This window comes from Manis pentadactyla, chromosome 12, assembly GCF_030020395.1.
Source record: "Manis pentadactyla isolate mManPen7 chromosome 12, mManPen7.hap1, whole genome shotgun sequence".
Lineage (NCBI taxonomy): Eukaryota > Metazoa > Chordata > Mammalia > Pholidota > Manidae > Manis > Manis pentadactyla.
The window spans coordinates 3,164,484-3,176,315 of NC_080030.1; the positions used below are offsets into that span (position 1 = coordinate 3,164,484).

At 57.3% G+C, this 11,832-nt stretch overlaps 1 protein-coding gene across 1 annotated transcript; it reads right to left on the reverse strand.

Moving 5' to 3' along the window:
* Positions 1-387: 387 nt before the first annotated feature.
* Positions 388-7,417, reverse strand: TLE6 (TLE family member 6, subcortical maternal complex member). Its single transcript, XM_057489539.1, is given in 13 exon segments — positions 388-399; positions 833-955; positions 1,362-1,502; positions 1,797-2,042; positions 2,118-2,239; positions 2,242-2,366; positions 2,813-2,899; positions 3,075-3,172; positions 3,249-3,473; positions 3,677-3,736; positions 3,738-3,859; positions 4,069-4,105; positions 7,319-7,417. Coding segments are annotated over 13 exon segments (1,497 nt in total).
* Between the last annotated feature and the right edge of the window lie 4,415 nt (positions 7,418-11,832).

An 11,832-nucleotide genomic window follows, 5' to 3' on the forward strand; every position in this document is an offset into this window, starting at 1 on the left:
TAACAGCCCCAGGTAGACGCCATCAGTCTCATTCATGCCCAAGTGGCCTGCAGGGCTTCACCCCAGGAGATGCTCCCGACAGTGAAGGACCCGCCGCCGCCTCCACATGCAGCTTCAGGGCCCAGCAACCAAGACAGTCACACGCAGCTTTTAAATGCTCTGGCCCAGAAGGTTGACATTCTCTCTTTTACTGCCAGCCCTCTGGCCAGGCTCACCCCCAGACACTGCCGACGTACAAGAGGATAAGGATTATAACAGAGCACATAGCTCTTAGGAAGTGCAGTCATGTATCCTTTGAGACCCGGAGGTAATTCCTAAAAGCCAGTGCATGATGCCTGCTCATGGGAAGGTGGTAAGGGAACATCGCAGTCCCAGAGGAGATGACAGCTAAGCTGAGAGCTAACGGGAGAAACAGCCGTCAGGAGGGTCATGAGATTGCTCGGTATGTAGGGTACAGCATGTGCAAAGGCCCGGAGGTGAGGAGGTCGACCTGTTGAGGAGGGCAGGGGAGTCCCTTCCAACTCCAGCAGACAACGGAGTCTCCAGATCGGACTTGAGCAGAAGCGCTGACACTGAGCAGGTCTGAGCAGCTACCTGGTGTCCATTCATTTGACACCTGGAGTTTGCCCAGTTGTGACAACCCCAGACATCCCCAGACATGGCCAGGTGCACCCCCAAGGGTTAGCTTCACCCCCCCGCCCCCTGCCCAGGGAGAGATGCGCTGATCCAATGGACAGGGTGTTGGGTAGAACCCCACACCTGGCACTGTGCAAGAAGTGGCTGGGAAACCCCTCCTCGAGGGAAGATTAGCTCAGTGGGGCAGGCCACTCACCGAGGGGCGAGGCCTGGAGACCAAGGATGTTGGGCTTAACACCCCACCCTGCAGCCACTGCCGGCCATTGGCTATGCCCACCAGCACCCAGTCCTCCCAGAGACTGGGAGACAGGCTCACTAGCTTGGAAGCGAGCAGCTGGGAAGAAGCCAGTTGGGTCCTGGGCTGGCCCGGGAGGGAGGCAGGCAGGAGCCCAGGGACCTGCCCGGGGAGCCGACCACCTGCCCGCTCCCTGGCTGCGGGCCAACAAGCAACTTCAGAGCCTCAGGCCTCAGCCTGCTTCTCTGCAAAATGGGTGTATCCGCTCTACCTGAAAGGGTTACGGCAGATACTACACAGGGCTTTGAGCGCCTGAAACAGTGTGAGAGTGTCCAGTGTTACGTGGGCAGTGGGGGGGAACGTTTCTATTCCGGCCAGCATCAGATGCTTGACATACCACAATCCCTGACCGTCCCCCAAATTCCACCTCCTTCCTAGCCCGAGGCCCAGCCCCTACCCTGGCAAGTGGGACCCATCTTAACCTGCACACCTGAGACTCAAGCTGGTGTTCCTGGGGCTCCCTGGGGGTCCTGAGGTCCCAGCACCGCAGGCAGGCATCCAGACCCCCCACCCAGACAGTACGGTCTTTGACAGCAACTTCCCTGCCTCCATTCAGGTGGCCCGGCAGGTCCTTGACCAGGATGGGCATCGGGAGGGGATCAGGGCTAAGACTGAGCTTTGGGCCCCAAGAACTTCACCCGCCCAACTGCACCCAGGTGACAAACAGCGAAACTGAGGCAGGCAAAAAGCACCATGACTGGGCTTCGAGGAAACAGCCCAGCCAAGATTTGAACCTGGGACTTGAACCCTCTCAGGTGCAAATTCAAGAAGGTGAGGGGCTTTGGCCTTGGGACTGCTAGGTCCCTGCTCAGGGGAGGTGGCAACGGGCCCTGGGGATGACCCACCCACCCAGGCCATACCTGACCATGCTCCGGTCCTGCAGTTCCCGGATCCTGAAGGTGCGGTCGGTGAAGTAGGCAAGGGCCGGGTGGTCCTCAGGGCTGGAGGCCAGGGCCTGGCAGCTGAGACCCTAGCAGAGGAGCTCATCTTTCACACAAAGGGAAGGCACTGCCAGGCCCCACACGCTCACGCCAGCCAGGCCATGGCTGCCTGACAGCGGGGTCCCGCCGTCTGAGGACAGCAGGCAGGCGTGAAGGTATGTCCCCCAGGTCTAGGGTGGGCAGACGCACAGGTGGGCTTCCTCCCCTGCAGGGGCTCCTCCTGCGCCCACAAGCCCCGCCCTCACCTGTACAGGCAGGCACCTCTCCAGAAACCTGTCCTCCACCACCTGGCATACCAGGCTCCACACCTTGATGCTGCCCCAGCTGCAGGTGAACGCATGCCTTGGGGGGCTGCTGACGGCTGTGCCAGCATGGGCTCCCCATGTGACAGCACCTCCATCTCCATTCTGTGTGGGACGGCCAACTTTGTGGGATTGCCAGAGCAAGGCATCCACTTCTTCCACATGTCTTTGAAATCCTCAGGGTCCCAGCATCTAGGGAGGAGAGGCTTCGGGGTCACCAACCTTCCTATGAGCCCCTCTGCCCAGTGAAGGAGGGGCACCCATTAAGCCCCAGAAGGGCTTTTTTCTTTTTCAGACGTTGAGGTTCTCTGAGGCCTCTTTTCCCCACTTACTACACTTTCCCCAAGGTCCTACCTACCCACACCCTTCCAAGTATTCTAACACAGCTCCCTCCTGCCTTGAATGCTTTGCCCCATCCCGGCAAACTCCTACTCATCCATCAAAGTCCTAACCATTATGCCCCTTCCTCTAGGATTCTTCTGGCTCCCACCTGGGCTCCCCCAGGCTCAAACCACAAGGTTGGGACTGTCTGCCTCCAGCTCCTTTCCATGGAGTTCCTTCACCAAATCCCTGGGACCCAGGAGCCGGTTATGTGGGGAGGGGCAGTGATGCTGGTAACTCAAGTGGCACATCTCTACCCAGTCTCCTCAGCTCTGGTCACTGAGGACAGCACCGTGGTGATGGGGAAGGGGGGATACGCGTACACCTCGGGTCCCCTCTCCCTGCTGGGGACAGAGGTACAGACAGGAGGGGCAGGGCAGACAAGTACATGGACCTCAGGAACAGAGAGACCCTCCCAGCATTCTCTGTGGGAGGACCGGATCACAGCTGAGCCACTCAGCAACCTCTGCCCCAGTCCCCCCAGCCTTCATGGGGGTGCCACTCAGGCCCGGGACTCACCTGGGCCATGCGGGAGAGCCACCGCCAGCCATGGTGGCTGGCCCTGTGTCCCCTTCTTGGGCATCTTTGGGGGCAGGAGGGTGCAGGTGCGCTGAGAACTGGGCAGAGACGAGAAGGGATAAGTGACAGGTGTGGGTCCCTGCAGCAGGTGGCTCCCCAGCCCATGGGGATCACCCAAAGCATGTTCAGCTCCCGAGTAGTGTGGCCCTGAGTCCTGGCTTTCCTGCCCACAGGAACTGCGGCAATCAGCTTGGAACCAGGGTCGGGCTTAGAACCAGAAAACCTCAAGGAGGCCCTGGCAGCGTGGATGGAATTCATGAACAGGCCCAAATCCCATCTTCCCATGCAGGCGGAGCTGCGGACCGTCTCAGCTGGGCCCAGCCCTGAATCCTCCAGGGACTAAGGATAGAGGATGTGGACCAATCCCCCAGGAACTCGAACGTCCCAGCCTAGGGGCCCACCCAGCCCAGAAGCTCACACCTCTGGGTACCCAAGAACCAAGTTACTCCCCAGGCCTGGCACCTGTTCTGTTGCTATGATGACGGTGGGGACCCATTTCCCCTCCCTCTCAGGGACTCACTCCTGTGTCCGGGCCGACCCACCGTATCATGGGTCCCAGCAAAATGCTGCCAGAGCTGCTCAGTTAGAGCATCCTGCCAAAACCTGGGGCTTGGAGTCCCAGGACAGCTGTGCGTCCAGCTGGTGGACGGGGGCTTCGTCCACTCCAGAAGGCTGCTGAAGCCAGTCGGGTGACCTTATGGTCATGACAGCTTGGATGTTGGCTCCTAGAAACCGGAGGGCTGCAGGGTCTTGGCCCCGGGGTGCTGGGAAGCCTCCAGACTGGCTGATCCCCAGGAGGCCAGGCCGATCTGGTCACCAGCGGAGACCTGACTCCCCCGGTGCTGTAAACACGAGGTTCTGAGGGACAAGAAGGCATGCCCTTTGCCCTCACCCTGAGTCTGTCCCTACTTTCCTCAAGGGCCCAGAAACCTACCTCCCCCACTGGAAGCCCAGAGGTTGGCTGCAGGTCTCTGCAAACGGTGGAAGGTTTTCAGCCTGGAGGTGGAAACACCATCCCAGATAAACGTCCATAACCGGATGGCCCAGGGTGTGAAACCCTGGGTGTGAACCCCCTCCTGCCAGCCACTTTCCCATGTGTAAAACCGGGATATACCACGTGCCCTGAACGTTTCTGGGTGGATTCATGATAATGTAGGGCTCTCCGTACTGCATCAGGCGGGAAGCAAGTCCTTGGTACCCAGAACTCAGCAGCGGACAATAGAAGCTGGCCTAAGGCCTGTCCCCATTATAATACAGTAGAAAGTAGCGTCAGCCCCGGTTAGCGTCCAGCCTGCTTTTCCTGGGATGGCTGAAAACTGAAGTCTGTTTGAACACTAGCCCTTGCTTTCAGTGGCTTCAAAATGACACGGTATTTACATGTGTCCCTCTGTGTGGCGGTGACGCTTGAACTTGCGTCCATATTGGCAAGATATTAAGAACCAATGGTTACCTCTTAGGGAGAAGGGCCGTCAGCAGGGCACCGGGGACCTGGTGGGAGGGTCACTTAAGGTTATTTTATATTTAAAATGGAGCCATGTCCTGGCTACCGATTCTAGATTTAGGTTAACGGTTCCTACAGAAGGACACAGAAGGGACTGAGGGATCTAAGTTTCCAGTGTTCTGTCTTCCAACAGGCTTCCTCTCTGCCTCCTCTGTCCTTGGAGGGTATGGGACTTCCGACCACATCCCCTACTGCGTTAGCCCCATACCACTTACCCAACACAGGACCAGATTCATTTTTAACTTCTCTTTCCACAGAACTGGGCTGCCCCACGCAGCAACTACCAACCGCAGGTGTGGCTCTTTAACGTACAATTAAACTTGGCCACACTTCAAGTGCTCAACGGCCACATGGGGGCTGCGGCCGACCAGGTACAGTGGTTCCTAGAATGTGGCTGGCATGTGGCTCCCACAGACCAGACAAGACTGGAGACTTCCCGCCAGGGTTCTCAAGAACTCCTAGTGGGGAGACCCACCTTCTTGGCACGATAAGGAACTCTGTGGGAATGTGCATGCGTGCAGCTACATTTAGTCTGTTGCCAGACTAAATATAGTGATAGTGGGGATGTTCTAGACCTGCCTGCCTAATGTGGCAGCTGCTAGTGGCTATTGGGCACTTGAGATGTGGCTGGTGCCACTTGTTTAATGTCAGCTTAAATTTAAATGGCCACATGTGCCCCATGGCTACCGCGGAGGGTAACGTGGATTTGGTCTCTGGCGTATGGCTCTGGACACAGTGCCCGTGGGACTTACGCCTGCACACCCCCACCGTGGGGGACACCAAGACGCTCCCCAGAGTCATCTGGCCCATGGCAACTTCCAAAATCCTGGGAAAATGTGGATTCACGCAGAAAGATAACTGATAAGGGAATGCAGGATGGTGCCCACTGAGGCCAGTTCTATCCGCCAGACACTCCTGGCTTCCCATTCTGCAGATGAGAAAACAGACGCAGAGAATCTCAGCCAGGAGGAACCGGGGCCAGGCAGTATTGACGCGCTTCCCTGAGCAGCCCGGCCCCTCCCCCGCCTGCTGAGCACAGGGACCGGTGAGGGTGCGGCTGGGACGTGGACCCCCCCCACTCTGACCCCGCCTGCTCCAGGCTGCTGCCTCCCGGGGCAGCCAGTGCTGGGTCCCCCAGCTGGGCCTTCCCACACGCAGGCCCGGGGGAGCCTTCCGCAATTCGCCGGCTCGTTAATGCGCAATTTACTGGCACTTTACTGCACTCCGCGTGGAAAGTGCTGCCCCCGCCTGCCTGCTCGCTGGCCCTCCCTGGGGAGAGCTGTGCGCCGGTAGCCGGCGGGGGCCTGGCGCTGCGGCCGCGGCTGCTGCAGCTCAGGATTTTAAATGCACGGCGAGGAGGCGGGGAAGCCCCAGCAGGAAACAGAGGGGGACGGCAGGGGGTCTGCCCCGGTCCGCAGGCTGGTAGAGCTGCTGGGGATAATCACCTGGTGGGGGGTAGTCGCGGGCTGAACAGCAACACAATGGCCCAGCCTGGGGCTTCTTGCTCAGCAGGGGCTGTCAGGTCGCCCCCCAACCCCCCGCCCCCAATCGGCAATCTGACGCTTTCACCACCAAACTGCTCTAACTGACCGGCATCCCAGACCTGATGGTCCCTGCCCTGCCCCTAGTCTGTTCTCCTCACCGCCGGTAGAGGGCGCCTGTGAGCACCGAGTCAACTTCCTCTCCCCTGCCCGCAGCCCTCCAGGCTCGCACATCCCAGGACCCTGCACGCCCTCCCCTCCTCCCTCTCTCCCCGTCGCGCCCTCTGCTCCAGCCGCACAGCCTCCCCGTTGTTCACACGCCAGGCCTGGTGCTGCCCCAGGGCCTTTGCACAGGCTGCGCCCTCTGCCTGGATTGCTCCTCACCCTCTCTGCACTCCCTCCCTGATATCCTTGAAGAGTCTGCTCACAGGTCTCCTTCTCAGCGAGTATTCCCTGGCCACTCTGAATTGCAGGCCCTCCCACCCCGGTCCGCGGGGGCCTGTGGGCTGCTCTCACCCACCCCTCCCCCAGCCCTCACCGTGTGATCCTTCTGTTTGCCAAGCTCCCCTCACCCCCAGGGCAGAGGTTCGTCTGTCTCCTTCTTTGCTATTTCCCTGGCGCCTCCAGCGGCACTTGGCAGGCAGGTGATGGATAAATAGCTGTTGAATGAATAACCGTGTTCTGGTTGCTTCCTGGCCCCCCCTCACTCTGGATCTGTCTCTCCCTGTTCCCTGAGCTGCCCACCCGGGGCCCTGCTAAGTTGCAGACACGGCCCTGGCCCCCTGCCAGTCACATCTGGTACAGGCGGAGAGTCCTGCCAGCACCCAGGAGAAAGGGGCCAGGTGGCAGAGGATAGGCAGGCTTGCCTCAGCGTGGGCACGCCGCCCTGAGCGGGGAGCCCCCGCCCACCCCCGGGCAGACCTGCCCCCAGCTCATGTGGGATCGGGGCCCGAGAACTCCTGACACCCCAATCCTGGTGTGCCTGGCGGAGAACAGACCCTTCAGAACTGAAGCAACTGAACTGCAGGAAGTGCTGAAATGGCCCCTGGCCTCAACTGAGCCCCACAGGGACCCGGGAGCCATCCAGGAAGGAAGAGGCTCAGAGAGCGATGGGAGGTGCTCTCCTGAGATATAAGGGGGTCCACTCAGGTCCTGGGGAATTTCAGGCCAGGTCCCCCTCCTCTGCCCTCCAGGGTGCTCACCTCCCTCCGGGTCAGAGCCAAGTCCTCCCTGCGGCCCCCAAGGCCCGTCTTCTCCAACCTCTCTCCCACTTTCTCCTGCCTTTGAGGAGGGGCAGCCATACCCCGAGCTCCTGGTCACCCACCTACCTGTTTATGACGTCCCTGGAAACCCTGCCAGATCTGGACTTGTGAAGGAACAGAGATTACGCTGGGCTGTGGATGACGCCTGGAATTGAGTGCTGTGTGGCCCTGGGCAAGTCGCTACACCTCTCTGGTCACTATGCCCATCAAATGGATTCCACCTACCACACAGAGTGGGAGCTATTTAGGGAGACCCTTGGGTTTCATTCTCATGGTGAAGGTCAAAAGCCTCCTCCCCACAGCCACAGGGCCCTGCATGACCTACCCTGTTCCCTTCCCTTCTCCCTCCCCTCCGCTCCAACCACATGGGCCCCCTAAGGGTTCCTCTCACAGGCCAGGCCTGGTGCTGCCCCAGGGCCTTTGCACAGTCTTTCCTCTGCCTGGAATGGCCTTTCATGTCCTCTCAGGGGTAACGGGAGCCCCTTATCTTCTGTCTCACCATGACATTACTTCCTCCAAGAAGCCCTTCCTGACTACCTTAGCTCAACATCTTTATTTCCATGTTCTTTTTCTTTATAGTGTCACACTTTGTGATCTTGTTTGTCTATTCTCATTGCTCCTCTCCCTACAGCTGCCCTGTCCAGTGAGGTAGCCACTAGCCAGGCATGGCTATTTCAATTTAAATTGAATCCAGTTAAAAATTCAGTTATTCCCAAGCGATCAAGAGCCACAAGTAGCTAATACGTGCCATAGTGGGCACTACTGATAACAGGACATTCCCATCATCGTGGAAAAATCCAGAAAGCAGCACCACAGTAGAACATACACAAGAGGGCAAGGATTCCAGTTACCCGCTGTCTCCCTAAACCACCCACTGCCAGCCGAAGAAACACCTTTCAACACAGAATTTCTAGTTTTTGTATCAAGGTTAGGATTCATAAAGAAAAACCCTGAGGAGAGACTGGGCCTCCATGTGCTGACCCACTGGGCCAGACCAAGAACACATAAGTGGAGGACAGGGGTATCCCCAAACTTGGTGCCTGAGGTCAAACACAACAGCCTTCCCTGGAGGTTTCGAAAGGGCTGTCCATCTGTGCCATCGAGGGAGGGGGGTACCTGGGGGCAGAAAGGCTGCCTGGGAGAGGAGGCCTCAAGGCCCTGCCCCAGAACGAGCCCAGCCCCTGCTCCCCAGGGCCAGGCTGGACCGAAGGTCCCTTCAAGAAGCCACATTGTAGGCACAAATCAAGAGGAATACGCCTTTGATGCAGTATTTTTAAAACTACAACTGAATGCACACAAATTCACACTGAACAACAAATCTAACATTTGAACAGAAGCCAGTATTGGCACGGCTGGTTCCCCCTTTGCTTCAGGCTCTGTATGGCTCCCCATCTCCCTCCCTTTGCTGGTCTTGTCTTCTGGGGCCACAGTGGGACCTACTTCCCCCAGGGCTCCCTCACCTGGGGAGCTGATTCTTGCTGCTCCAGGGTGCCCAGGCCTGGAAGACTGGCCCCAGTTGGAGCCTAGAAAGGTGTTATGAACAACCCCTCAGCCTCTCAACATCCCCGCCCTCGCGTCCCATCCCCAATCAGCCGGGTGAGGCAGGACGGGCTGGGACCTTCTCAGACCTGAAAGTAATTTGCTTTCTTTCTATAAACTTAAGTACCTGCAGGGTATCTTCCATTTTGCATCGTGGCCTGATGTCTAAAATACCCACTCTCTGGCCCTTTATGAAATGTTGGCCCACCCCTGGCCTAAACCTAGAAATAGTCATCTCTGGAGGGGGGTGGGGGGCTTTTGCTTATAAAATATTAACCAAATGGGGGGTGGGGGGCTTTTGCTTATAAAATATTAACCAAATAGGTGATGTAGTAACACGTTTTTTTTCACCTGGTTGATAAAGAGTAAGTTTAATTTTAAAAAGGAAGTGCTTGGCACCTGCCAGTAGGTAGGATGAGTTAGTGTCCCCAGCTAAAAGGCCAGCCCTCCGTGTCCCTCCACATTTGAGCCCAGTCCCTGGGCTCTTCCCCTCTCCCCAGGGGTTCATGACACTCCACCCCCTCTTCACCAAAGTTCTCGGGGCCTCTCATCCTTTGAGGTGCCCCTGGGGGCTGAGAGAGCCCCAAGAGGTCACCTTTGGGCAGCAGTCCCAAAGACTGGGGCCAGGGACTCTGAAAGTAACGAGGAGGTGGCAGGTCCTGAGGGCAGGAAGCTGGGCAGTAGCAGGGCCAGGGCCAGCCCCCCACCTCCACCCCCAGGCACCTGGGCCTTCCCTTCAGGACCCAGTCCTGGATCCCCAACCCCCTCCCTGACTTCCAGCACTTCACTGCATTCCTGTGTTCACTCATCAAGCACCTTCTGGTGCCTCCAGCTTCACTGATTAACAGTGGGGACCCCAGGGGTCTCACCCCATGAGGTGGGGAGATGGCGCTGGACACATACACTCTGTACCACGACTTGTCAAGGTTGGGGGACCCCAAAGAAGGATGCCAAAGCTCAACCTTAGTTTTAAGACAATTTCCTAAAGCACGGGAGAAAAATCAGTGCAAAAGGGTTTTGAAGGATGAGTAAGAGTTGGGCAGGTACATTAGGAGGAATTTTTCAGACAGGAGGAAAGAGACCTCTCTCCACCCAATCACTCAGGCGGCACCAAGCCCCATCTTAATTCTCTTCTGCGGCTCAACGCCCCTCCACCTTCCTCCCCAGCACCCCCCCCACCAGCATTGGGGACTTCCGGAAGAGCCAGCTGCCTACCCACCTCCCTCGGGAGGGAGGCCCAGGACAATCAAGGAGGAAGCGGCAGGGGTCAGCCAAGTTCGGGCCAAAGGAATCGCCTCCCCCTCTGCCAATCCCGGGTCCGTTTGACCCGCCGGGCCCCGCCCCGCAGCCACCTGCCCGGCGAAGCTGATCAATGAAAGAGCAGCGGCTGCACGTGGGTTCGGGCTTCGCGAGCGGCCGCCGGTGGCTCTGGCCAATTGCGAGGCCGCCTACCCACGTGGGCGACGACCGCCATCGCTGATTGGCCGGCTCTCCCCGGCGGCCGGCCGGGCTGTCAATCCGCGCGCGTGGCGCAGCCGTTTAACCCTTGCGGTGCTGCTGCAGGGAAGGACGGCGTGCAGAGCCGCAGGCCTTTTGGGGTCCAGGCAGGTGACAGGATATTAAGAAGGGCAAGGGGCTTGGGGTCAGAGAGTGCAAACTTGGGGAAGGGTTGGGCGGCGTCGGTGAACAGGCTGATCATTTTTAGCAAAGCCCAGGAGTGTTTATGGCTGGGGGAGGGGTTGGGAAGGAGGTGTGTCTTTAGCACTCTCACCCCAATCCTTTTATTTGGGCTAATAACATTTTTTCAATACTTAGTAACACGCAATGCAAACGAAGCATTGAACTCCCTTTCTGGGGAAAATTTAGCAGACTCCTTTTTATCCAGCACTTACTTCCTATGAGCCAAGCCCCATACTATGCATTATATCAGAGAATTTTCTCAACTGCCAAGCTCAGGGACCAAGGAGCTGAGAACCGAAAGCAGGAAATGGTACAATGTTTCCAAGTTCAAGGCCAGGGTGGGAAGGGGTGGTATGTGTTCTAGGCCTGGGATGACTTCAGAGATAATGAGGAGACAGGGTTAGAATGGTCTTAAGAGATTCAGGAATTCTGTTTGGCTGCCTTTGAAATGTCTACTGCAGATGGTAAGTGGTCAGTGGATGAGTTTTGTAGTGAAAGGTGGAGTTTCTTCCTACCCCAGGACCTTTGCACTGGCCATTCCTTGCTCTGCCAGGTATCTTCTTCCCCTTGACAGCCACTGGTTCATTCCCTCCTTCAGCAACCTGCTGGGAGGTCACCACCTCAGCAAGGTGTCCCCAGACTGTCCCTTTTGAAAATGCACCCAAACATAACCCCACTTCATTCTCTCTTTCTTAATTTGTCTCCAAATGCGGTTTGCATTGAAGCTAATCTTGTAATCTCAGTGGCTGTAAACCCTGCTATGCTGAAAACTCACAGGATGCCAACAGAATTCACAGACATTCTCCCACCTGGGTAGGTGGGTACACTGGCTTGAGAGCTGAAGAAGCCAGGGGACTTGCCCATCTGTCCCTGTTCTGTGCTCTGTCGCTGGGGAAACTGAAAGTTCTGATTTTGGGGACGCTTAGTCTCCAGAGATTATGATGTAAACACAACTCGGGTTTTGTGGCTGGCATATGGAGGAGTAAGTGAGGGCTGCCATGCGTAAGCCGCAGAAAAGGTTTTCACCCATGATCCCTCAACTGGCTCTTAATTGAAGTGTATTTTATTTATGGGTCAGCCCGCTAATTGCCTCCCTGTGTACTTGGCTCTGCTCTCCGCGGTTGCTGGGCACACCAGTTTATCCAAGGCTGTCTTGTCTCATGTGTTACCCACCGGGTACCAGTGCCTATTTAAATTAAAATGAATTGAACTGAAATAAAATTAAAAACTCAGTT